We start from the raw sequence: 27994 nt of genomic DNA, 5'->3' as shown, positions 1-27994 counted from the left end.
GTCCGTTGATGGTGTCTCTCCTCTTTCCCAGGTCTGTCCCTCTGGGAAGATGCAGACGCTCAGACTGCTGGTCACCATGTTGGGCACTTGCCTGGGCCTGCTGGCAGCAGCTATAGCAGCCACAGGTGCTAACCCCACCCAGCTAGATACCCGCAGCATGCTGCCCTCCCACCGGCGCCAGAAGAGAGACTGGATTTGGAACGAGATGCATATTGATGAAGAGAAAACCTCCCTGCTCCCCCATCATGTGGGCAAGGTAAGGCTCAAGATCCAGAGCAAGAGAGGTTCCCAGCAGCCAGCCCATAGTGACAGTAGTAACGATGCTGGTGGTGATAATAATGGTAAAGACAGTGGTGGTAAGAGTGGAGATGATGGTTGTGGGGTGGTGGTAATAATGCTTGAGATGATGATGACGGTAGATGCGATGGTGGAGGTGGAGGTGGTGGTGGTTGTGATAAAAAAGGGGAAGGCAGTGGTGATGATGGTGGTGATGGTAGTGGCGTTGATGGTAGTCACGGGTGTGGTTGGTGATGGTGATCATAAAGGTGGTAATGGTGGTGGTAGTGATGGATGTGGTGGTGGTGGTGGTGATAGTGATGGGAGTAGTGATGGTGGTCATGTGTGTGATGATGGTGATAGTGATGGTGATCATGGAGGTGGTGGTGGTGATGGTGATGGGAGTAGTGATGGTGGTGATGGGTGTGATGATGGTGATGGTGATTGTGGAGGTGATGGTGGTGATAGTGGTGATGGTGGTAGTGATGGTGAACACTGTGGTTCATTTTCTCCTAGACCTTCATCTGTTGACTAGAGATTGCTAGTAGAAGGGTTACCCCTTGCATAGGCTAAGGAGACAAGCCTGGCCTGGGAGTTGAGGACTTGAGACAGAAGCAGTAAAGGCTGCCATTAGGTTTTTCCATCCAGAGCTATCAGAGATACAGTAAGCCCCATACAGTAGGTAAAGCCCGGGAAACCTCCTACACAATTGTGCTGGTGACAAAGCTAATTATCCAGGCTGTAGTTTGCCTACTCTTGCTCTAGGCCTCTAAACTCTTCAAAAACCCCTTTCTCTCAGATGATCTCTCTCTGGTTCCCTGTGACCCTACACGGTTCCCCAGATTCCAGAAAGCCCACAACAAGCTACTGACCCAAGCCTGACCTTCAGGCCAGTGCCTAAGGCTCTAACCCTAATTTTATCCCCCTTTAAACTTGTCCACCCCAAGCCCACCTTCCTAGAACTTGGAGCTAATCTGAGTGACTATCAAACTGTCTTACTGCGTCAAACTGTTATTGATGTCAAAATTTCCTAAGTCCTTGTATAATAAAAACTATAAAATACTGCTGAAAGAGATTAAAAAAGACTTAAATAAATGGAAAGATATTCATGGATTGGAAGACTTAATATTAATTGTCAGTACTACCCAAAGCGATCTATAGATTCAACACAATCTCGATTAAAATTCCAACATCCTTCTTGGCAGAAATAGAAAAACCAATCCTCAACTTTATATTGAATGGCAAGGGGCCCCAAATAGCTAAAACAATATTGAAAGAGAAGAACAAAGTAGGAGGACTCACACTTTCTGATTTTAAAACATAGTATACCGCTACAGTGATTAAAACATAGACCAATGGAATATAACTGACAGTCCAGAAATAGACCCACGCATCTATTTGTATCAAGGGTGCTAAGTCCATTTGATGGGAAAAGAAGAGTCTCTTCAATAAATGGTGCTAGGAAAATTGAATTTCCACATGCAGAAAAATGAAACAGGATCCATGGCTCATACCACACACGAAAACAAATTCAAACTGGATTAAGGACCTAAATGTACAAACTAAAACCATAAAATTCTTAGAAGAACAAGGAAGGGCAATGTTGTCAGGCCCAGGTTTCAACAATGGATTATCTAATATAATAACAAAAGCACAAATAGTAAAAGACAATTAAATGGGACCTCATAAAAATTAAAAACTTTTGTTCATCAAAAGACTTTATCAAAAAAGTGAAGAGACAAGTTACCAACTGGGAGAATATCTTTCAAAACCATATACCCAACAAGAATATAATAACCAAAATATATATAAAAGTTCAACAACTTAACAACAAAAAGGCAAATAACCCAATCATAAAATGGGCAAAGGACTTGAATAGACATTTCACCAAAGAGGACATTCAAATGACCACCAACCCCTTGCCGTCAAGTCAGCTCTGACTCATAGCGACCCTACAGGACATAGTAGAACTGCCCCATAGAGTTTCCAAGGAGCACCTGGTGGATTTGAACTGCTGACCTTTTGGTTAGCAGCCATAGCACTTAATCATACGTCATCAGGGCTTCCAAATGCTCACCAAACACATGAAAAGATGCTCAGCGTCATTAACCATCCGTCAAAAAAAAAAAAAATTGCCATCGAGTGTATTCCAACTCATAATGATCCTATAGGACAGAGTAGAACTGCCCCATAAGCTTTCCAAGGAGTGGCTGGTGGATTCGAACTGCTGACCTTTTGGTTAGCAGTCAGCTCCCATTAGCCATCAGAGAGATGCAAATCAAAACCACAATGAGATACCATTTCACTCCCACTAGGATGGCACTGGGTTTTTTGGTTAGGATGGCTAAGGGAACCTCCGCAGCAGTACAGTAGTTAAAAGCTCAGCTGCTAACCAAAAGGGCAAAAGTTCAAATCCACCAGCAGTTCCTTGGAAGTCCCAGGGGACAATTCTACTCATTGCAATCAACTCACAGTGAGTTTGGTTGTTTGGGTTTAGGAAGGCTGAGGCAAAAAAACAGAAAATAACAAATGTTGACAACGATGTGGGAAGATTGTAACCCTTATCCATTGCTTGTAAACCAAAAAAACCTCTGCCATCCATTGCTTGTAGGAATGCAAAATGGTACAGCTGTTGTGTAAAACAGTGGTGGTTCCTCAAAAAACTAAAAATAGTACTACCATATGCCCCAGCAACTCCACTCCTAGGTATACACCCAAAAGACTTGAACGCAGAGACTCAAAAAGAGACTTATACACCAGTGTTCCCTGCAACACTATTCACAATAGTGAAAGGTGGAAAAGACCTAAATACTCCAAAAAACGAGTAGATAAACAAAATGTGGTACATATATACAGTGGAATACTGCTCAGCCAGTAGGAGAACTGAAATCTTGATACATACTACACTATGGATGGAACTTAAAGATATTATGCTGAGTGAAATAAGCCAATCACAAAAGGACAAATATTGTTTGAGCTCACTTATACAAAAAGACAAGAAAAGGCAAATGTATACAGATGAAAATTTATTAGTGGTTACCAGCAGTAGGAGGAAGAGAGAAAAGTGGGGTTAGCGGTGATGGAAAAATTACATTGACTGAGGGTATTGCACAGCCAATTACTGGAATTGCTGTCAGTAAGTTGCACACCTGTTAAAAGTTGAATTAGCAAAGGTTGTGTGATAGATACTTAAAAAAAAAAAAAAAAAAAAAACTATCCTGAGTTAAAGAAATACCCCTAGTGGTGGAATGTAGATGTAATAGGTATTTTGAGAGTTTTCAGTAAGGAGAAAGTCTCTTTCAAGGGCATCAAAATCTCATCAGGTCAGCTTCTTGGAATCTAAATGTCAGCTACAAGAGAAAATGTATCAATGCTGGTAAGAGGAAGCACAGTGCTAAGCGTCGTGCTGGGTACTGGGAGACAATAGTGAACAACGACAGGCATGGTCCCTGCCCCCATGGAGCTTGTGGTCTAGAGCACAGGGTTCAGCAAACTAAGACCTTTGGGCCAAATACAGTCCACCACCTGGTTTTGTAAATAAAATTTTATTGGAACACAGCAACACCCATTCATTTACAAATTGTCTTTGGTGCTTTTGTGCTATTAAGCAGAGTTAAGTAGCTGTGATAAAGACCCTATGGCCTGAAAAGTCAAAAATATCTACTCTCCAGCCCTTTACACAAATAGTTTGACAACCTTGGTCTAGAAGGACAAGCACACATCGGACAAAGAATCCCACAAACAGCTAGTGGTGATGGGGGAGTCCTCTGGTCATAGGCTAAAGAGGACCCTTTGAGGGGAGGGTCCAGTCTTGTTTCAGTACCAGAAACATCATGGAAGGAAGGACTAGCCAGGAATCTCCACTCACAGCCCCACCCACAGCCAGCTCACTGTGCCCCTGGATCCTCCCAGGAATGACTGGAAAATTTAAACCCTTCAACAAGGCCAGTCAGAAACCCAGGTCCAGAGAGGGGAAGACTCTTGCCCAGGGACACACAGTGGTACCAGGACAGAGCCCTAGGAGAACCAAGGATTCCTGACCCCCGACATGAATGTGAACTCTATGTCATAGAGGAAAAGGTCATCAGCACACCTACATCCCTCCTAACGGAATAACTGTGCCATGACTCAACCTCATAGAGAACGGCCGGCCCCAGGGAAAACTGGGAGTGAGTCAGCGAGAGTCAGAGGAAAGCGGAGGCACCTGCGACATGTGCAGCCCTGCCAGGCAGCCTCAGGAAGGCTCGCCCTAGGATCTAGAGCAGCCGGAAGAGCGTCAGGACTGGCGTCACCCATCAGCAGCATTTGCTTGGCACGCGATACGGGCCTGGGGTTGGGGATAGAGGAGCCACAAGCAGTCCCCACCCTGGGGAGGCATGGGGGCCTGGGAGAGGCAAGGACAGGACTTCGAGGGTCACCTCTAAATCCCAAGGATGTAATGTGAGGGAAGAAGTCCCCGTTTATCGAGGCCAGAGCCCTGAGCCTTTGTTTACAGACCTGGATGGACAATGGGAGCAGACCTGAGGAGGCTTCCAAATCCACAAATGTGGGTCATTGTGGCTTTTGGCATTAAGACGTTATGTCCCATTATAAACCCCCCCCAAAAAAAGTGACATTAAAAAAAAAATAGGAAGAAAGGAGAGCAGAAACTTATATTCAAATGAAATTTTATGCAGAACTCTAGTAAAACAGATCAAACTGCCTTGCTCCCCGTCACCACCCCTGTCCACGTGGATCTGAAGGTGCCTGCCTACCCAGAACCAAGTTTGAAAACCACCATCTTATTCTAACTCCCAGTGGCCACATATGACTCCAGCCTGTCCCACTTTCCAGGGTCCCCACCATGCCCCTAGGCCACAGGTTCATTGCCCCAACTCTCTCCTTCCTTCTTGCCTCCCATCCAGCTGGCCATCATATATCCTGACCATGGGGCCTCGAGACATCTTCACGACCACCTGCCCCCACACAACACAGCCCTGCTCCAGGGTGCTTGGCCACCTCCAACTGCTGCCCCCTCTCTCCCACTCTTTCATGGGTGGGGGTCCTCACTCCCTGGCTCCACTCCTCCACCCACTTCTCTCCTGAGACCCCACTCTCTCCCGGTTCTCTTCCAGCCTCGAAGTGCCCTCAACAGATACCTCGCTCAAGGCTCTTGCTCCATCTCACCCTTAAATGCTGCCCTTCCTCGGAGTCTCAGACCCTGAGGCTTCAAATATAGGTTGTGAGAGCAATAACGGGGTCTGTGCTGTCTCTGTTCCCAGCGCTTGGAGTGGGGCCTGTCATCTTGTAGGCATGAAATTTATTTTTGTTGAAGTGAATTTAATTATATCATTCAGGCATTCTAACATTCTATGAGCATACTATTTTACGTGCATGATATACTATTATCTTCTCGTTATTGTTAGCTGCCATACAGTCAGCCCCTGGCTCATGAAGACCCCATGCACAATGGAATCAAATGCTGCCTGGTCCTGTGTCATTCCCCTGATCCGTTGCAGATCAGACCATTGTGATCTCATAGAGTTTTCACTGGCTGATTTTCGGAAGTAGATCACCAGGCTTTTCTTCCTAGTCCACGTTAGTCTAGAAGCTCCACTGAAACCTGCTCAGCATCCTAGCAACACACCAGCCTCCACCGACAGACGGGTTGTGGCTGCACGTGAGATACATTGGCCAGGAATCCAACCTGGGTCTCCTGCACCGCAAGTGAGAATTCTACCACTTCCCACTTACGTTCCTAATATTCTCTGATTCTCAGATTCTACACAAGGGATGTTCAGCAATTCTAACCTTCTAATACCCTGTAAGCTGTGGATCTAGCATTAATAAATAATAGCATTTATTGCGAGCCTATTCCATGCAAATTGCTTCACACAATTTTCCAAATAACGTAACACTAATAGTACCTGTTACAAAGAAAAAGGATTCCATAGTACAATAAGTATGGGAAGTCTGAGTTAAAAAAAGGTCATTGGAGTTCTTTTCTCAGAACTACACATAGCCGATCTCCAAGAAAAGGACAGATTACGTACCATTCCAAATCTAAATTGACCAAAATCAGTGATTTGCTGATAAATATTTGACAACCGGCTCTCCACTGGGAAAAGCCTTGATTTGTAGTTTTTGCCGATTTCCATGGTGTGAATACTCCCACCATGTCTGATTTCAAGCTTCCAACTGATGTCACTGATACGGATACAATAGACATGAATAACCTCAGGAGCATAAAGAAAGTAAACTTGTAAAATAACTAGGAAGTAAAGAATTTTGAGCATACATTACCTTTATTTTTTTTTCTGTCATTGTTGAAAATATACACAGCAAAATGTACACCAATTCAATCATTTTTATATGTACAATTCAGGAACATTGATTACACTCTCGGAGTTGTACAACCATTCTCACCCTCCTTTTCTGAGCTGTTCCTCTCCCATTAACATAAATTCACTGCCCCCTAAAATTTCTACCTAATCTTTTGAGTTGCTGTTGTTGCTTTGATTCCATATAGATAGTTCTTAGAAGAGCATAGCACTCAAGGCAGACATTTTTTACTAGTTTAGCTAAAGCATTGTTTGGTTTTAAGAAGGCTTCAGGGAGTATTTTTGGTTGAATGTTTAAAGATTATCTCAGGGCAATAGTTTCAGGGGTTCGTCTACCCTCCATGGTTCCAGCAAGTCTGGAGTCTATGAGAATTTGAAATTCTGGTCTGCATTTTCTCCCTTCTACACAATCTTGGTTCAAAATGTTCAGTAATGGTAGCTGGGCACCATCCAGTTCTTCTGACCTCATGGCAAAGGAGGCAGTTGTTCATGGAGGCAATTAGCCACACATTCCATCTCCTCCTCCTATTCCTGACTCTCCTTCTTCCTCTGTTACTCCAGGAGAATAGAAACCAATTGTCCTGCCTTGGATGGCTGCTTGCAAGCTTTTAAGACCCCAGGCCCTACACAAAGAACTGGGAAGTAGAACAGAAGCACTAACCCCGTTATTAGGCCAATTAACTTGAATGTCCGTGAAACCATGACCCTAAACCTCCAAACCAAGCAACCAAATCCCATGAGAATTTTGATTGTACATAGCAGTCTCAGAAGTTAATCTTTTTTTTTGTTTGTTTGTCTTTGTACCTTTGTTTTTAATATGTTTCATTTAACTGTAAGTTTATGTAATTTAATCTTTCATTATGGCTATGTTTAACAAACAGCTCACAAAAGTTCTTGAAAATTTAAGTTGGCTCTTGCAAGCCAACCCAGTACAAGCCAGCTGCACTGACCCAGTCCACATTCATGTGGAACATTGAAAGAGACTGGTCTTTTCCTAGAACTCTCTTTCAAAAATGCTGTTCTGCTCATCAGAGGCAATATTATCTCTATTTTACAGATGAGGTAACAACAATTCAGAGAAGTTAAGTGACTTAAAACGGTCAAAAATACCCAGGCTTTTCTGCTGCAAAACCCCTGCCTTCCAGTGGCACCAAGTACATTCTTTCACTAAAAAAATATTTCCTATGCAGAGTAAAATAAGTCAATCACAAAAGGGCAAATACCATATGAGACCACTACTGTAAAAACTCATAAAAAGGTTTATATACAAAAAGAAACAATCTTTGATGGTTATGAGAGTGGGGAGGGGTGGGGATGGAAAAGCACTTAATAGATAATAGATAAGTGGTAACTTTGGTAAAGGGTAAGATGGTACACAATACTGGGGAAGCCAACACAGTCTGTACAAGGCAGGCTACGGTAGCTCCATAGACACACCCAAACTCCCTGAGGGACCAAATTGCTGGGCTGAGGGCTGTGGGAACCATGGTCTCAGGGAACATCTAGCCCAACTGGCATAACACAGTTTATAATGAAAATGTTCTACATTCCACTTTGTTGAGCAGCATCTGGGGTCTTAAAAGCCTGTGAGCGGCCATCCAGGACACTTCACTGTTCTCACCCCTTCAGGAGCAAGGAAGAATGAAGAAAACTAAAGACACAAGGGAAAGATTAGTCCAAAGGACTAAAGGACCACGTCCACCATGGCCTCCACCAGACTGAGCCAGTACGACGAGATGGTGCCCAGCTACCACCACTGACTGCTCTGACAGGGCTCACAACAGAAGGTCCTGGACAGAGCTGGAAAAAATGTAGAACAAAATTCTAACTCAAAAAGAAAAACCAGACTTACTGGCCTGACAGAGACTGGAGAAACCCTGAGAGTATGGACCCCGGACATGCTTTCAGCTCAGTAATGAGACCACTCCTGAGGTTCATCCTTTAGCCAAAGATTGAACAGGCCCATGGAACAAAACAAGACTAAAGCCATGCATCAGCCCTGGGGCAGGGACTGGAAAGTAGGAGGGAACAGGAAAGCTGGTAATAGGGAACCCAGGATTGAGAAGGGAGAGTGCTGACATGTCATGGGGTTGTTAACCAATGTCATACAACAATGCATATACTAACTGTTTGATGAGAAACTAGTTTGTTCTGTAAACCTTCATCTAAAGTTGAATAAAAAATAAAATAAAAAGGCAGAAAATGATTCCTGAGCACTTACGATTCTCCAGACACTATTGTAGGCACACTGGGGCACTGTGCCAGGCAACTCACGGTAATGTGGTGTTTGCGGCGACCAGGCCAAAACAACTCACTCCTGATCAGCCAGAGGTTCTCGTCAGTGAAACTATTTGCACGATCCTGTAATGGCGGACACAGGGCGTTGTGCATTTGTCAAAACCCACACGACTGTACAATCCATAGGGCTGGACGCTAATGGAAACTAGGGACTTCAGTCACTAATAATGTATCAATGTGGGCTCATCGGTTGTAACAAACGACCCACATTAATGCAAGACGTTGATAATAGGAGAAACTGCAGTAAGAGGAGAGGGGGTATTTAGGAGCCTTCTGCACTTTCTGCTCAATTTTTCCATAAACCTAAAACTGCTCTAAAAAATAAAGTTTATTCATTAAAAAAAAAAACCCTGCAGTGTCACATTTAGGGTCTTCTGTCAAGCTCACACACGTGCACACATGCGCACATCTGCACGCATACATGTACACAGACATGCCTACACACATGTGTGCACACGCACACACACACACCCAGCCACCACTTCCCATTTCCAGCTCACAGCGCCCCTTCCTTCCTAGATCAAGTCAAGCGTGAACCGCAAGAATGCCAAGTACCTACTCAAAGGAGAGTCGGCGGGTAAGATCTTTAAAGTCAATGAGGATACCGGGGACGTGTATGCCTGGGAGAGGCTGGACCGGGAGAAGAAGTCTGAGTACCGCCTCACCGCCTTCATTGTGGACAAGGACACCAGTAAGGACCTGGAGCCTCCTTCCAGCTTCACCATCAAAGTCCATGACGTGAACGACAACTTGCCCGTTTTCACACGCCAATTATTCAATGCGTCTGTGCCTGAGATGTCACCTGCAGGTATGTGCCCACCTGTCCCTTTCCTTCCTCCCTCCCTCATTCCCAACCTGGAGGCACCTCTCACATCAGCAACTGCCTGAAATTGGAATTCATTGAGTTCAGACCAGGGCAGTGGTTTTAATGCCCATATTGCCAGTTTATATGACTTAAAAGAAACTCTGGGCCCTAGACTAAACTCTGACCTAGCCCCAGAGCCTTGAACCTAGTCATAGATTGAGCCCTGATACTAGACCTAGACTGAGCCCTAGCCCTAGTCATAGACTGAACCTTACCCTACACAGAGACTGAGCCCTGATCCTGGTCATGGACTGAGTCATGACCCTGGTGAGTGTGAGCCCTGATTCTGAGCACAGGCTGACCTTTGACTCTTATTTCAGACTAAGACCTGATGACCCTTATTATTGACTAAGAGCTGATCCTGGTCTGCAGTCTGAATTTGTCCCCAGCCCCAGGCCAAGCCCTGACCATCAGAGAGGCACCATGTCTCATAACTCTTGGGGCGAACCCCACCCGCTTCTTTTGACCCTCAGGACTGGCATGCCAAGAGCGTAACCTTTGCACTTGAAAAGTATCAAGCCCTGCCACCAAGGCAAGAAAGGCCATCTCTAAGGGGCATGCAGGGGGAGGGGGGACAGGTATGAGCAGCCAGAGCCCTTGCCCTAGAGTATGTCACCAGCCTAGTCCCGGGCCTCGGGTTGTCACTACTTCTTTCTCAGCCCTCCCCTAGCCTCTGGGGGATGTCAGAAAAGGGGTGCCCTCCTCATCCCTTCATCCCAGGGTCCCTGGAAAGGGCCCTGGGACCAGACCTCCCTATTAAGTATAAGGGCCCTGGAGTTGAAGGGAATGAAAGATGTGATGCCTACCACTTCGGAAGTATCTCCCCATTACCTTGTATTCAACCTTCCAGAACCGAGAAGAAACAGCCCATTATACCTTCAGTTTCTCCTCATGACCCCAACCACCTGCCCCCTCCTTCAGTTTCCCCATAGATGCAAACCACCTGTTTTCTTGGCCCCCTTCAAGGCTGACAGGGCTGCCCCCCACCCCCGACTGAAGCGTGTGATCCCTGGTACAGTCTCCTCAGAAAAGAAAGCAGTCTTTTCTCCCTTGGGGCCCAGGGGGGCAGGAACAGCCTCAGCCCTATCTGTTCTTATCCAGGAATTGGGTGCGGGACTGGCAGTCACAAGGTAGCACCCCGGGGGATTTCTCTCTGCAGGAACCTCAGTCATTCATGTGACAGCAGTGGACGCAGATGACCCCACAGTGGCAGACCACACCTCTATCGTGTATCAAGTCCGGAAAGGAGATGACAAATTTGGCATCGATGGTTCTGGTCTGTGTGACTAACCCTCCTGGGGGCAGGGGGCAGGGGGCATTCCAGGTGCAGGTGCTGAGGGCAGTCCAGTCTGGCAGGTGATACCTGGCTTCTAAAAGGTTTGCTAACCACTGGGAAATACTGCCCCATGGCGTTGTCAGGGTCAAGCATTAAGACAAGGTGGCTGGTGGGAGGAGAAGGAAGCAGATAGGTGCCCAAGACATGGACTCAAGTCCAGGGGACAAAATCAGGATCTTATTACCCAAGCAGTGATAAGAGAGGCAGTAGAGAATGCTGTTAGCAGCTCTGGTCCTGGTACAGACAGACCTGGTTTCCATACCCAGCTCTGCTGCTCACCAACACTAGAGACCTCAGGCAAGTCCATTAGCTCCTATGAATCTTAGTTCTCTCACCTAGAAAATGAATGTGTTTATATTTATCTTGCGTGGTAGCTGTGAAGTTTGATAGATAACGTATGGAGGGACCTTGGCTCGTAATAATTGTCCAATCAATGTGGCTTAACAGAAAACTGTAAGGAGTGACTCTTGAGAGCAAGACAGAAGTCCAATTGGGCAGACCTGGACATACTGTCAAATACATACCACAGATACCACCGTTATCCTATAGTGCACCAAGGCAGACATCACTAATCCATCACAGCGCTCTTTCACCCTGAGACGAGATGTGGCCTCATGAGCTTTCTCAACACAATGCTCCAGGTGGCTAGGACCAGGCTTGGACTGAACCATTTGGCCAGCTTGGGCCCATCAGTGCAGGGCACGGAGGTGGTGGGTTTAGACCAGTGGTCTCAGCCCTGACTGCACATTAGAAACACCTGGGGAGTTCTTAAGTCTGGTTCTCGGGTGGGGGGGGCGGGTCCCAGGCATCTATGTTTTTTTTTAATTCCATGGGTAATATGGGTCCTCCTGGGACACTTTCTGCAGGACTCATTTTCACGAAAACCACAAATTTGGACCGAGAGACACAGGGCAAATACGAGATCGTGGTGGAGGCACGAGATGCCCGGGGCAAACAGGGGGAGTCAGGCACAGCCACTGTGCTGGTCACTCTGCAAGATGTCAACGACAACTTCCCCATCTTCACCCGGGGTGAGCTCCTCCCCCCTACCCTGGGCCCTAGGTGGGGGGACTCTATGACTTGGGGCCCTCTCCACCCCCAGGGTGGGTCTAAGGCCCAGGGAAGTCTTCTGGTGCAGGAAGGGACCCTGCTCCCCATCCTCCCAACACATCCCCAAGGCTTTCCCAACTGCCCCTGCCATGACCCGTCACAGCCCAGAGGAGAAGCACCCTCCCTACTCTATGCCCCACTGTGCCCAGAGCCCAACTACCAGGTAGGAGCAGTCTCACCCAGATTCTGTGGGATCAGATCCAGGCTCTAGCTAGAAAATTCCCATGAGCCAATGAACTGGGTCACAGCAAAGCTCCACCTCCAGAGCCTGGGCTGAGCCTGGGCCCACATGCAGACTGGTTCTCATCTCCCCCCTCCCCGCCCCCCCCAAAAATGTAGGATAAAACCTTTTCACAGGTCTTGGGTGCCCTGGGATGGAAAGCCATGGCTCAGCTAACTTGCACCCTCTAGTGGCCTAGTTGGACATATGCAACCTCCCTAAAGGAAGGCTTCTCTCCTTGTTTGATTGACCCTCTATTCCCTAGCGGAAACCCTGGTGGTGTAGTGGTTAAGTGCTGCGGCTGCGAACCAAACGGATGGCAGTTTGAATCTGCCAGGCGCTCCTTGGAAACTCTGTGGGGCAGTTCTACTCTGTCCTATAGGGTCACTATGAGTCGGAATCGACTTGACAGCCCTGGGTTTGGTCTAGTCCCTACCAAAATGCCTGGCATACAGTGGGTGTTCAGTAACTACTTGTTGGTTGCATGGAGGGAGGGATGGATGGACAGAGCAGAACCTCTTTGCCTTAGGGTCCAGAATAGTAGCCAGGGGTACTATTATTGTTACTACTGCTATTGTTATTGTTATTATCACCATCATCATTATTTTACTGTGCCCATTAGCTGTGTCAAAAAGTATTAGAATAATATGAGGGGACAGTCACCTTGTCTGTCTCATTAACTCAATGCCTTTTGGGGTGACCTATCTGCATCAGACAAATACACATTTGCCGTGCCTGAAGACATCCGCGTAGGCAGCCCCCTGGGCTCTGTGTTTGTTGAGGACCCAGATGAGCCCCAGAACCGGATGACCAAGTACAGCATCGTGCAGGGCGAGTACAGGGACACCTTCACCATCGAGACGGACCCCACCCGCAATGAGGGCATCATCAAGCCCATGAAGGTCTGTAGCCTGCAGCGATAATATCAAACGTGGTTCAAGGCTCCCAGCATCCACAGGGCCCATCCAGGGGATGCTCCCCATTGAAAGTGCACACCCTGGGTCAGCTCAGAGATGGGCTTGTGCCCATGGAGACTGGGATCCTGGAGCCAGGCCAGGGGAGAGAGTCAGTGTCTTAGGCTCACCATAATCTTTCCCCCCTGCAGCCCCTAGACTATGAGCGCATCCCACAATACAGCTTCACCATCGAGGCCACAGACCCCACCGTCAACCTCCGCTACCTGAGCAGCAGCCCCACCAGAAGCATCGCCCGCATCACCATCAATGTCACCGATGTGGATGAGCCTCCCGTCTTCCACAAGCCCTTCTACCACTTCTCCCTGCAGGAGAACCAGAAGAAACGTCAGATCGGCTCAGTGATGGCCACGGACCCTGACTCGGCTCGGCACAGCATTGGGTAAGGGTGTTCGTGGTGACATGACAATCCTGGCACTGCTGTTGTTATCCCTGCTGGACTGAGACAGGCTCGGAGAGGAAAGCTGGCTTCTCCTGGTAATCACAGGCGAAGCAGCACAGGCTGGACCAGAGCCACTGGCCAGGGGGGAGCTTGTCCTGTCCCTGTGCCTTCCAGGGACCACCAGCCAACCTGTCGCCTGCTATACCCTGAAGGCTCTGTTCTTGGGGCCACGACTCCCACCTGCCCCATCTAGTGAGATCTGACAGGCAAGGAAACAACCAATCATATGTCATACTTGAAGCCCCTTCATTATAAATATTTTATTAAATTTGTCTTTCCAAAAGCACAAAAGTAAGAAGTGTTCATTTTACACAGATCTGTAAAGAAAACATCAGTAAAGCCCTCCCCTTCCCCGCCAGATAATGCTTGTTTAGTAGTTTCTGTGGTCCTGTCATGATGTTAATAGGCTGCTGTGTTCCTATCACGCCTTTCGTCAGCCCTACACAAACATGTAGAGACATTTGTAGCAGATTGTTGTTGTTATTGTTTGGTTGGTTGGTTGGTTGGTTGGTTGGTTAGACGGTTGCTTGCTTGTTTGCTTGCTTAGTTTGCAGTTTTTGTTTTTCGAATTCTTCGTATCATACCATACCCATTTCCCTACTTGCTCTTCTGTCCTAACTAGACTCCCCTTCCCTACCCTCTGGGACAAAAAAAATACAGTTCTAAGTCATACTTTTTAGAACCCCATAATATTTGCTAGGAGCCCTGGTGGTACAGTGGTGAAAGCAGTCGGCTGCTAACCAAAAGGTCAGCGGTTCAAACCCACCAGCCACCCCATGGGAGAAAGATGTGGCGGCCTGCTTCCGTAAAGATTTACAGCCTTGGAACCCCTTTGGGGCAGTTCTACTCTGTCCTATAGGGTCACTATGAGTCGGAATCCACTGAACGGCAGTGGGTAGTATTTGATAACCCAAAAACCCATTGCCGCCAAGTTGATTCCAACTCATGGCAATCCCATGTTTTACAGAGTAGAACTGCCCCACAGGGTTTTCTTGGCTGTCATCTTTGCAAAAGCAGATTTCCAGGCCTTTCTCCTGGGGCTCCACTGGGTGTGTTCAAACCACCCACCTTTCCGTTAGTAGTCGAGCGCAAACTGTTTGCGTCCCAGGGACCTTTGAATATATGACTCCTCCATCTGCATCCAAACGGATTCCTACCTATCTGCTCACGGTGGTCGGAGGTCCCAAACCACTTGTGCCACCCAGATTATCTGTGCTAGCACCATTTATTAGGTAAGCCATCATTTTCCCACCTTTGCTGTACACTAAGTTCCTGTATCTACTTGAATCTATTTCTGAATTCTCTAGTCTATCGATCTATAGCAAAGCCATTCTATTTTACTGTAGTAGCTTTACACTGAATCTGAGAATGTGTAAGACAAGTCCTTCCCTCGCTATTTTTTGTTTGTTATTTATTTTTTGTCCATTCTCAAACATACATTCATTAATATGAACTCTAAAATTATCCTACCCAGTTTTAAAACAGTCAAATTCTAATGAGAATTGTGTTTACTTTATGCATCAATTTTGGAGGAGTTAATACTTTTTGTTAGTTCTTCCTATTAAGGTACAAAATGTGTCCCTCCATTTTGGCCACATCCCATAAATCTGGGGACTGCTGTTTTCATTGTAACTGTATTGTAAATAGTCTATAATTATTTTTGTTTAATATTAGATCCAAGGATTTATTTAGCAGGATGATTTGGGTTTTGTTTTGGTTTTGGGGTTTTTTGTTTCATTTTGTTTTTCTTCATTTCCAAATGGTGGGGTAATTTTGTTTTGCTTTAACGTCTATCTTTGACGTAATATATTTGCATCCATTTTTTTCCTAGACTATCTAAGCTTTTGTAATATATATCCAGTTAACAAAGGTTTATTCTACCTTCATTGAGGCTTGTAACTTTTATCCATTAAAAAATTACCCAATTTTTTCCATTTAAACATTTTGTCTTCAATTCCATGTTGCATGATACTCATTTCGCCACTCCTGTTTTCGTGTTACTCATGTTTGCCTGATACAAATTTTCCAACCTTTATTTTTAACTTTTCTAGATCATTTGGCATTAAGGTGTCCCTTGAAAATAGAATGTAGCTGGGTTTTGCTTTTTAATCCAACCTGAAATGCTTTGTGTTTAACCTATTTACACTTTTCATCATAAACGATATGTTTGATCTTATTTCTTCTGTCTTGTTATGCCTTTTTTATTTCTCAAACTTAATGACTGTTTTCTTCCCCTGCTCCCCCCTGCCCATCTTTGCTACACAGTTCATTTTTTTTTCATGTTTTTCTCCTAGATATTTGGATAGAGTACATCTATTTTTACTTCTACCAGCAAGATTTACTTCTACCTGTAAAATTAATTTTTTTTCCTAAACTTGTATTTTCTAGTTACAAATACTACACACGGAAACCCTGGTGGCATATGGTTAAGAGCTAGAGCTGCTAGCCAAGATGTCAACAGCTCAAATCTACCAGGTGCTCCTTGAAAAACCTGTGGGGCAGTTCTACTCTGCCCTGTAGGGGCACTATGAGTCAGAATCGACTTGACAGCAACAGGTTATCGGTTAATATGACACACACACGCACAAATGAAATCACCACTGCTTTCTTATTTATGATAAATCTATAGGTTAAATTTAATTCCTCCAAAACCAGGTTTTTATACTGACACATTTGTCAGTTAGGTGGATTAAGTTCCCAAAAATTTTTTTTCAGGATCCATCTTTGTGAGTGATATACTTCCTTGCTCTTATATATCTACAAATACCTTAGTTCTTTTGCCTTCTTATATTAATAACATCTATATGTGCTCATATAGTCCTTAGATACCAGCTACTTCCCTTCAAAAATACTGTCAATGCCTTCTAGCATTTAATTTTGTGGGGACATCTGAGGCAAGCCTGATTTCTCTTTTTTGAAGTAAGGAATTCATTTTTCTATGGATTCTTTTCGCTTTCTTCACATAGTCTTGAAATTCAAAAGTTTCGTTAAGGTATGCCTAAATATGCATCTCTTTTAAAGTTATGCCTGATATAGACTGAGGTCTTTTAATATGTAGACTTGGATCTTTCTTCAGCTCAGGAAAGTTTTCTTTTATTATATCTTTTTTTTTTCCTTCTGTTCTATTTGTTCTGAAATTTTCCTCAGTAGTAGCAACTGTTTTTCTACCGTGTGTGTGTGTGTTTATTTTCCTCTCTCTTTTTCATCTCTTCATAACTTTTTTCCTGATTTTTAGAAAAACTTTTCAAATTTTACTTCACAAATATAAGTCTCTTTCAATAGCTTCTCACCTTTTCCAGTTCCTTTTTTATTTCTTCCTAGCTCTTTTCATTAATCACATAAACTAATCCCAGCTGTGGTATTAGTTGATTATGGTGTCACCTGCCTCAGCTCTAAAAGTACTATAGATGGAACCTCAGGTACCACCTTCAGTCCAGTGATGGCAACATTGCCAAAATCAAAAGGATTATCTACCCTTGAATCCCTCTGTGCTAATATAGGTTCACTCACTGTACTAGGTGGTAGAGTGCAGTGGGCAAGCAGTGGGGGAGGAGGACAGAGAAGGGTGCAGGGAACAGATCCAGAAGGGCTTTTCTGTCATGCTGAGGAGTTTGAACCCTGCAAAGGACAATAGAAAACCATGAAACTCTCTCCCCTGGCAGATACTCCATCCGAAGGACCAGTGACAAGGGCCAGTTCTTCCGAGTAAGCAAACTGGGGAACATTTACAATGAGAAAGAACTAGACAGAGAAATCTACCCCTGGTATAACCTGACTGTGGAGGCCAAAGAACTGGATTCTAGTGGTGAGTGACCCCATCTGTCAAGGGACCTGGGCTTTTCTCCTCCTCCATCATTCTTACAAAACTGGCATCATCGTCATTTCAGTCCCTAGAAGTATGGTTAAGCACCTGCTGAATCACCACTTGGCTGAGATGCTATAGAACCTCCATCCCCAAGTGTGGTCCTTGAACCAGCACCATCTACATCACCTGAGACATTGTTAGAAGTGCAGAAGCTCAGGCCCCGCCCCTAGTCTGAATCAGAATCTCATGCACATTATAGTTTGAGAAGCATTGTTATAAAGAGGGCTGATCAAATGTTCCTGTGATGATAATCACCTAAGGCATTATTAAGGCTTCTCAGGCCCCTCCGTGGAGGTTCTTGTTCCATGAGCCAGAGATGGTACCAAGGAATGTCATTTTGCAAGTACCCCATGATTCCTCTTATCAGGGATATCTAGTTAATGCTGCTTTGGGGGGTGTTTATGCAATAGTTAGCACTGAATTCAATATCTGAAGCAGCTTCCAACTCTGAGACTGTTAGGTTCTTCAAAAATTGGTATAACTTATGCCAGAGGGGAGGGCACGTGTTGAAGTTTGGCATCCTTTACCAATATGAGAAAACCCCAACAACCTTCTGGGAGAAGGGCTAATATTCCCACTTTACCTAGAAGACCACCAGGGCCCAGAGAGGGAGTGACTTGGCCAAGGCCTTACTGGTGCTACCCTGGAGAGCCCATGCCTCCTGCTGGGCCACCCAAACTCACTTCCCCCAACATGACAGCTGTGCCCAACCTTGAGGGACTCCTGGTGTTTTCCAGATCAGTCTGTGACCCTTTCTTCCCTGCCTAATCTTACCCATAGACTTTTTTTAACTGTACAAGTAGTAACTGCTTATTTTAGAAACCAGAAAAAAAAAAAGAATTATCCCCCCATAATCCCACTGTTAGCATTTTAGTGTATTTTTTCCTATATATATTTTTACATAAGTGAGATCATAATATTTGTATAAAACATCATATCCTGAATTTTTATTTAATGTTATCCTATACCATTTTTCCATGTTATTAAACTGTTTTTCATTACATTTAAAAATATCTTCATATGGGCATTGTAAATGGCCACAAATATTCCACCCTCTGAAGAGGCATAATTTGTTAACCCAGCTTCACATAGGTTGTTTACCTTTTTAATTTTTACAAGCAATGCTTCAGTGAACACCCTTGCACATGAAACTTGACCTCTTACTCTTCTGCACCCCTTTCACTCGAGCACCATCCCTGGCCTCTCTTCCAGGCGTCCACCAGGCAGCACCCCTGGACTCCAGTCCATATACCCTCCACCCTCAGGGTTGGCATCTGCTGAACCCACTTTGCTCACAAATCTTTTCCCATGCAGGGACCCCCACGGGCAAGGAATCCATTGTGCAGGTCCACATTGAAGTCCTGGATGAGAACGACAATGCCCCAGAGTTTGCCCAGCCCTATGAGCCTAAAGTGTGTGAGAACGCTGCCCCAGGCCAGGTGAGTCTGACCGGGGCGGGAGGGTGAGGCAGTGCCACCCTACAGCATGCTGAGGGGCAGTCGCTCCCACCCACAGTCAGCTGGGGTTTCACTGCATTTAATGTAACCTGCACAACAGCCTTGAGGGAAAGTAGCATTATCCCATTGTTACAGATGGAAAAACTAAGACTTGGAATTTGTGGAGAGTCAAGTGGGGAAACAGTGGCTTTGTGGAGATTTCTTAGGTTAGTGTTAAAGGTTTAGCCACAGTCAGGATTAAACCCCAAATCTCCATCACCTCCCCAGCCACCACTGACAGTCCCCCTCTTTCCTCACTCCAGCTGGTCGTGCGGATTTCAGCAATAGATAAGGACATAACCCCGTCGGATGTGAGGTTCAGATTCTCCCTGAGCACTGAAGACAGCAACTTCACTCTTATGGATAATCGGGGTATGCATCAAAGCAGTCAACCGGGTGCTTAGCAGGGTCAGGGGTGGGGCTATTTGAGTCTTGAAGCCCTAGGTTAAAGGACCAAACTAACAAGCTGAGGGCAGGCCATCAACGAGATTTACAAGTTACGGGAAATTTCATACAGCTCCTGTCACCGACTTTTCTGGTCTATCCAATGGTCAGCACCACCCTGGCCAAATTGCCAAGTCCACATGGCCAGCTATTCCCCCATAAGATGCTCATATCGGTGAGGAACAGAGAGTAGGTATGGGAGCTGGCAGTCAGCTCAGTTCATGCGCTAGCCAAGGGGCTCCTTCCCACGCCAGGATTTCTGTGCCTCACTAAAATTGCCAACTACCCTATAACATGGACCTTTGCAGTCACTTCCAAAGAGTCAAAACTAAAAAATATGAAATCTTAAATGCCCAGGATACACTCTGTTTTAATTTAGCTACAATAACTATCTACCACCAGGTGGCCCCGGAACAGGATCTGGTCCACCAGTCACAGCCCAGAGATTCCTATGATGTCATTAGCAGCCAATCAGAGCTCCTAGTTAGTATGTGCTCACTAGAATGATGATGCTGAGTTGATTGCATTCCAGCCCAAAGTAGACAGGCTTCGATGCTTGCCTCTGCAGCCCCCTCAGTAAAAGAGAGAAAATTTACTTCACATGGGTCTGGATGGAGCGATCCTTTCACCCAGCACAGGGCAGAATCCCTCTTTGTTCCTATTGGCAAAACTGTGGTTGATGAGGACCACTGTACTGAAGCAGCAATTGCCACCTTTGAGGGCCAGCTGGGGGTTACCGTCCCTGAGACCCAGGGAGTGAAGGACCCAGGCTAGGGAGCTCTGTGTCAGCTCTCTGGAACAGACTCAGGGGATCAGACACAGACCCATCTTTAAGGAGCCCACTGTGTGTGAAATGGGGAATGAGGCCATGTTGTGTTGACAATAACAGACCAGTCAACGTTTGCTGCTTTTAATAGCAAAAATACCTGTCACCCCACCTCCAACGTCCACCTCAAGCCCACTCATAAGGGGTTTTTCAGTACGGTAGAAAGCTTAAGTGCCATCCCACAGACAGCCCGTGTGTGACCAGGAGACAAGCTTGTTGATCCCAGAGCAAGCCATGTCCAAGTCTCATTTAAATTTCGAATGTACTACATGTCAAAATCTTTAATTTCGCCCATAAAGTGCCAGTGGCCATATTATTTACCTTCAATTATAAGACATGGCTACTTAATAATGAAATGGAATTGGCTTTCATTGGAAATCTTTAAAAAAAAAATGGCCTTCTTTGCTTTCTGTTGGCTTCCTGAGTGTGCTGACCCTGTGTGGCTAGATAAATCCTGGAGCAGGGATTCCCTGGACCCACCTGTCCTCTGACTATGGGTGTCAGAACCTCCTGGGAGCCTGTAAAATGCAGATTGCCTGGCCCTTAGTCTAGGGCCACTGATTCAGATGTATGTGTGTGTGTGTGTGTGTGTGCGTGTGCACTTGGGGGAGAACAGGTAGGAGTCTAATCATCAGCATGTTTAAGAAACCTCTGTATTAGACACAGATTGGAGCTGGAGACAGGAAAGGGGGTGGCAATATTTGGGCTAAAGCACATTCCCCTTTCCAGCCTGCCCAGAATACCTTCAGCTACACACGAAACCATTCTCGCAGTACCCCAGAAAGCATGTGCATCATTTTTACTGTTGTAAAACGCTTTTGTAATGATGGATTTTCAGCGATAGCAGAAACACCCTTAAAAGTTAAGACTTTTTAAAACTTTATTTTCCCCCTAATTGCTCACGAAGCTTGAAACAATATTGAGTCAAAAGAGAAAGTCCCTGTCATTGGAGTGGGATTAGGGTAAGAGAAGGAGCCCAGCCTATTGGTTGCCCAGAGAAACAGAAAGCAAGGATTTTACATTCTAGCCAGACTTTTTTTGTTTTGTCTTGAAGACTGTATTACTTTCTTTCTTTTTTTTTTTAATTTTTATTGTGCTTTAGGTGAGAGTTTATAAATCAAGTCAGTTTCTCATACAAAAATTTATATACACCTTGCTATATACTCCCAGTTGCTCTCCCCCCTAAGGAGACAGCATACTCCTTCTCTCCACCGTGTATTTCTGTGTCCATTCAGCCAGCTTCTGTCCCCTTCTGCTTTCTCATCTCCCCTCCAGACAGGAGCTGCCCACATAGTCTCATGTGTCTACTTGATACAAGAAGCTCACTCCTCAGCAGTATCATTTTCTATCCTATAACCAAAAACCAAACCCACTACCATCGAGTCCATTCCGACTCATAGCGACCCTATAGTCCAGTCCAATCCGTCTGAAGAGTCGGCTTTGGGAATGGTTCCTTTCTTGGACTAACAGAAAGTCTGGAGACCATGACCTCCGGGGTCCTTCCAGTCTCAGTCAGACCATTAAGTCTGGTCTTTTTAGGAGAATTTGAGGTCTGCACTCCACTAGCCAGCCATTTTTAAAGGCTGGATCAAAGCAGCTGCCCAGATTATTCCCTCTATTGGGCAATAGGTCTGAGCTCAAATGGCTGAAACCTGAGGAAGATGATGCCAAGGACAGAGAAGCAGTCCAGGCTGCACATGAGCTGGCGCAGTTGGGAAGGGCTCTCTGGAGGAGGCAGGCTCTGCTGTCTGTAGCTGAGGGAGCAGGTACTACTGGCAGAGCCTGACTCTGTGGCTTTGGTGTTTCCAGACAACACAGCCAACATCACGGTCAAGTACGGGCAGTTTGACCGGGAGCGTGTCAAGGTCCACTTCCTGCCTGTGCTCATCTCGGACAATGGAACGCCCAGCCTCACCGGCACCAGCACGTTGACTGTGGCGGTGTGCAAGTGCAATGAGCGTGGCGAGATCACCTTCTGTGAGGAGGCGACACCCCAGGTGGGCGTCAGCATCCAGGCGCTGGTAGCCATCTTCCTCTGCATCCTCACCGTAACTGGTCAGTGGTGGGCATAGCGGGGGAGGGGAGGAGGCACCAAGGGGGCTTCACCGGGAGGAGGAGAGGCCAGAGATCCAGGTCCAACGCTGCCTCCAGCCGCTGTGCAGCCCTGGGCCAGCGCCCCACTCTGGGCCTGTAGAATACGGGGGTGTGAGCTCCACCTCCCTGGGTGTCTCTGTTCCAGGAGCTGGGGTGGGGGCGGGTGACCCACCAGATGGTTGAACTAAGCCAAACGTTCTGTGTGATCAGGTCAGGGAGGTGTCACTGGGAGTCTGTGATGGCCCGAGAATTCCAAGGGAGGCAGGGAGGCGGCAGGTGGGGCTCGGAGGGTTAAGCCTTGTGTGATTCTCGCTCTGCTGCCGGCAGTGATCACCCTCCTCATCTTCCTGCGCCGGCGGCTCCGGAAGCAGGCCCGCGCCCACGGCAAGAGCTTGCCTGAGATCCACGAGCAGCTGGTCACCTACGACGAGGAGGGCGGCGGCGAGATGGACACCACCAGCTACGACGTGTCAGTGCTCAACTCGGTGCGCCGCGGCGGGGCCCAGCCCCCGCGCACGCCCGACACGCGCCCGCCGCACTATGCGCAGGTGCAGAAGCCGCCGCGGCGGGGGCCCGGCATGCACAGCGCGCCCGGCGAGATGGCGGCCATGATCGAGGTGAAGAAGGACGAGGCGGACCACGACGGCGCCGGGCCCCCCTACGACACGCTGCACATTTACGGCTACGAGGGCGCCGAGTCCATCGCCGAGTCGCTCAGCTCCTTGAGTACCGACTCGTCCGCCTCTGACGTCGACTATGACTTCCTCAATGACTGGGGACCCCGGTTCAAGATGCTGGCCGAGCTGTATGGCTCGGACCCCCGGGAGGAACCGCTGTATTAGGGGGGCTGGCCTTCTGGGCCTGGGGACCCAAACGGCTGCAGCCCAAGCCAGCCGGACACCAGGCACCGAGTTCTGGAACAGTGACACTGAGACCAGGTCCAGCACCCCTTCCTCATGGATTCCGGGCTACCCCTGAATAGCAAAATCCAGGCCCCTGAAGCGTCCAGAAGGTGCTTCGGTGATTGCTACCCCCTAAATGCTGGAAATGCCGGTTTAGTGTTCTCACTGGGCTCGGACATCTCCACGACCATGTTGCCCCCACCACGAATCTAACGCAGACTTTCTCTGGCTCCTCAGGGCTGCAATGCAAAGCAGCTTGGGCCCGACTGCAGTGATCCCCGAGCCCCGGGTAAGGCCAGTACACTCCTGGTGCCTGTCTGTCTGGAAACAAAGGACTGGACAGCCTGACGGGGGGCGGGGCGGGGGGGCAAGACTCTCTGAAGCCCAGGTCCAGGGGAGACTGGGACTGCCTATCACACCTGCTCTCAGGAGCCCCAGCCTTACGCTTCCCCTTCCCAGGCCTGTCCAGAGGAAGGAAGGGACCATTTGGCAGCTCCTTACCTCCAGACCTGAGGTGACCTCACGTTGGAACTGTGCTATACTGAGTATTGAACTGTTCAACCCAATTCAGGGAAATGGCTTGTTGAGCTTTGAAGCAACTGTGAATTCATCCTGGAGGGGACAGTGGAAACTAAGTGTGACAGATCACAGGGTGTGGGCCACCCGGCCACCTCTACACCCAGCTCCTCTGGAGAGGGCCTAGAGTAGCTGGGTCCCCATTTGACCCTCATCACCACCCCTCCAGGTTTGCCTGTGAGGTGAAGCAGATATTCCTGGAGCAGGTGACCTTTCCCCATCTCTGCCTTGCCCAGTCACCATTCCTCCGTCTTTCTCTCTCCCTCCTCTCTCTCACCTTCTCTCTGCGTTTTAGCTGGTTATCTCTTCCTGTCCTTCCCTTTGCATTGTCAGTTCTCTGCCTCCCACAGCTCCTCTCCCTGCCTCTGTGCCTTTGGTTCTCTGTCTCCTTGTCTCTCTGGCTGTGTGTGTGTGTTTGTCTCCTCCTTTTCTCTTGACTTAGAGGCACCCAGGTTGTGGCCCACAGCAACTCTTGCCAATGTCCAAGCCCCAACACAGCTGCAGGACAAGTCATCTCCCTTTGCACCTTTTTGTTGCCACATCTCAGGAAATCCCAGCAGGGCCCATCACTCAGGCCCCACATGCTACGGAAGATGCCGCCCCTGCCTTGTGCAAGCACTTGGGTCACCCATGCATCTCCTACCTTCAGCCACATATGGATCATTCCACTGCAAACATGCCTTGGCAAAGTGGTGTCAATCAGTGAAGAGGAGCCAAGGGAGGAAGCAATGTCTCCAGCTCACCCTTTGCCATGGACCAAGACTTCTGCTCTGGGCCCTGCCCGATCAGGCCCTTCACACTGGCAGGAATTGTAGATTAACACTGTCCTTTTTTTTTTTTTAACCAGTAACTAGTTTTTCATAATGATGTTTTTTACTAATAATACTTACAAGTTTCTAGTTCTCACAAACATAGAATAAGTGGGGTTTTTTGCATAATAAACAGGTTGCTATTTAGGTTGGCAGTTTTAATTCAGGGTTTTTTAGTTGGATAAACAAATTCCTGTAACTTCCTATTTCCTATCATTGTACTAATTGCTGTAGAGATAACGGCTATATATTGGCCACACTGGTGCATGGGATGTACTGTTCTGTTTTGTTTTTATACCTAAATAAAGAAATATCTTGGAATTCTTCCATTTCTGGGTCATTAAACTAAAGCATCACAGAACTGAGAGCTCATGTAAAACACACACAGGGGCTCACGCCACCACCACCATCATCAAAGGAACCAAGAGGGCAAAGGGACATTTGCAGTCAAGGTTCCACAGTCAATACAGAAAAGAGAATGGAGCAAAAAGTCAAGAGGGACACCTAGTCTAGCCCCCTGTCCTGCCAGAGCCCCATGCCTTCACCCAGCCTCTGTACAGTACCCCCCAACACACAACTCCTACCCTACACAGCAGGCAGGACCTCTGGAAGCTGGAGCCACAATATGTTCACATTTGCCAAATAAGGAACCAGCAGGATGAGATACATGAGGGAGGAAATCAACCTCCAACTTATGATTGACAACAGTGATTCACTAACTGGCAGCTTTTTGAGGTATGTGGACCCCAACATTGGAGTCCTTCCTGGAAAACCTCACATTCAAAATGAGAAGAAAGTACCTCCTTGCCAGACCTGGGTCTTGAATTGAGGACTGGAAGGATGGATCCCACTTCAGCAAGGCCTGTGCTCCTTGACCTCTGCCAGCAGGATGTCCTGGACAGTGTCCTCGGAGAATGATACTGTACAAACTGCGGTCTAGACAAACTGCTTCTTGGAGCTCTTGGGTCAGTTTGTCTCAATTCTAATTTTTGTTCTTATTTCCCTTGTGATTTTTTTTTTCCTTTTTGTGACTCGTTGGTTATTTAGGAATATGTTGTTTAATTTCCACGTATTTGTGAATTTTACAGATTTCCTTCTATTGATTTCTAAGTTTATTCTCTTATCGTTAGAGAACATTATATGATTTCAGTCATTTTAAATTTATTGAGACTTGTTTTATGGGCTAACGTATGGTCTATCCTGGAGAATGTTCCATGTGCACTTGAGAAAGAATATGTATTCCACTGTTACCAAGTAGAATATTCTATTGATGTCTGTTAGATCTAGTTAGTTTATAGTGTTGAAGTCTTCTATTTCCTCATTGATTTTCTGTCTCATTCTATCCATTGTTGAAAGTGGGATATTGGAGTCTCTGATTATTACTGTTGAATTATCTATTTCTCCCTTCAATTCTGTCAGTTTTTGCTTCATGCACTTTGGAACTCTGTTGTTAGGGGAATATAGGTTTATAATTGTTATATCTTCTTGATGATTAACACTTTTAGCACTATAATAGGTACTTCTTTGTCTCTAATAACAATTTTTATCCTAAAGTCTATTTTGTCTGATATTAGTATAGTCACTACAGCTCTATTTTGGTTACTATACACATGCCTTTTTCCATCCTTTTACTTTCAACATATTTGTGTTGTGAATATAAAGTGTGTCTTTTGTAGACTGAATATAGTTGGATCACGGTTTTTTATCCATTCTACCAACTTCTGACTTTTGATCGGAGTGTTTAATCCTTTTACATTTAATGTAATTACAATAAGTTAGGACTTACGTCTGCCATTTTGTATTTGTTTTCTATATGTCTTACCTCATTTTCGATTGTGTAAAGGTGTAATATATATGACAATAATAGCACAAAAAAGACAGGAGGGCATGAAACTATGTAGGAGCAAAGGTTATGTACACTATTGTAAAAATGACATGGTAGGGGTATCTGACCTCCTGTAACTTCATGAGAGAGAAGGAGACTAAAGATCAACAGCCCAAGGCTGATTCCTATGAGGCCAAGGTCAGACATGCCTCCACCCTCCAACCTTTTTACCAATACTCCCATCAATCATCCCTCCCACAGTACTCTCCACTTCTCTGCTGGGTTCAGTAACTTCTTGTAGTGGCCACACAGAACTCACAGATAATACTTAAAATTACAGGGTTTATTAGGGAAGTAACAGGTTATAATTCAGGTTCGGGAATGCTCAGGATACAGTTCTTCAATCAGGACAGCCTCTTCTAAGCCATATCCACAGGCACACCTCTCTCTAGCCCCTTGGCCTCTGCCCTGCTCAGGCAAGTGTTAAACAAAGCTCTTTTAGCTCTACTGATAAGTGCCCCAAGGCACCCCTCTCCACCAGGAAGCCTTGGCCAGAAGGCACTCAGCTCTAGCTCTGTGGGTCAGCAAAGCTAGCTCTACCAGGTGCCCAGAGGCACCATACCCTGCCATCAAGTCTCTGGCCCAAAAGCCCTCAGCTTTCTCACTCCATGGTCAGGGAAGCCTTCCGTACCATCTGCCAGTCTCCTGCCACCACTTCTCACCATCTTCAGTGTTACAGCTCTCTCTCTCCATCTCCTGATTCCAGGATCTTCTCAGCACAAGGAGCCTAGGTCCAAAGGATGCACGCCACTCCTGGCTTTTCTTTCTTGGTGGTGGTGAAATCCTCCCTTCCTGCCTCTAGCTAGGATGGCTCATTTTAAGTCTAACAGGATGGCAAAACTGACCAATCTCCTCCTTAGAGTTCCATGCATCTTATTTGCATGTTCCTACCCCGATGAGGGTGCCATGCACCTTATTTACATTATTAGCAAGCTATCGAATCCCCTTGGTGGGCCACAAGCACCTCATTTGCTTAGTCCCACCCAGTCATTTGATGAGAGTTACAAAGACTACGGTTAGAAGGGCCATATTAAGTAATTCACTGTACCACAACTATTTAAGTTAGTATAAATCTGAACTATATTGTTATAAGACTTTAATTATAATCTGCTGCTGTTTGTTTAGTGATTTTCCTGAACTAATTCTGTACAGTTTGTATTCTGAACTGTACACTGAAGTCTCTGCTTGGTAGTAGTCAGCTAATGATTGCACAGATATTTCCTTAAATTCCTCGAACCCGTAAGTCTCTCAGCCTT

At 46.4% G+C, this 27994-nt stretch overlaps 1 protein-coding gene across 1 annotated transcript; it reads left to right on the top strand.

Moving 5' to 3' along the window:
- Nucleotides 1-33: 33 nt before the first annotated feature.
- CDH5 (cadherin 5) lies at nucleotides 34-27713 on the top strand. Its single transcript, XM_023556528.2, has 11 exons — nucleotides 34-256; nucleotides 9414-9702; nucleotides 10919-11035; nucleotides 11962-12126; nucleotides 13140-13327; nucleotides 13531-13781; nucleotides 17504-17646; nucleotides 19021-19145; nucleotides 19466-19574; nucleotides 22282-22527; nucleotides 22894-27713. The coding sequence occupies exons 1-11, from the start codon at nucleotides 50-52 to the stop codon at nucleotides 23406-23408; spliced, it is 2355 nt and encodes a 784-aa protein (XP_023412296.2). The 5' UTR covers nucleotides 34-49; the 3' UTR covers nucleotides 23409-27713.
- Nucleotides 27714-27994: the final 281 nt, after the last annotated feature.

The sequence above is a fragment of the Loxodonta africana genome, chromosome 21, assembly GCF_030014295.1.
Source record: "Loxodonta africana isolate mLoxAfr1 chromosome 21, mLoxAfr1.hap2, whole genome shotgun sequence".
In the NCBI taxonomy this organism is placed as follows: Eukaryota; Metazoa; Chordata; class Mammalia; order Proboscidea; family Elephantidae; genus Loxodonta; species Loxodonta africana.
The sequence above is the reverse complement of the archived record's forward strand: the minus strand, read 5'-3'. Positions and strand labels throughout refer to the sequence as shown.

What these genes read in the sequence shown, in the direction of transcription:
- CDH5 (XM_023556528.2), top strand. Translation starts at nt 50, where the DNA reads ATGCAGACGCTCAGACTGCTGGTCACCATGTTGGGCACTTGCCTGGGC. An exon ending in GCCTGAGATGTCACCTGCAG is followed by an intron (nt 9,703 to 10,918) that starts GTATGTGCCCAC and finishes TTCTCTCTGCAG; the next exon opens with GAACCTCAGTCATTCATGTG. An exon ending in TCGGCTCGGCACAGCATTGG is followed by an intron (nt 13,782 to 17,503) that starts GTAAGGGTGTTC and finishes CTCCCCTGGCAG; the next exon opens with ATACTCCATCCGAAGGACCA.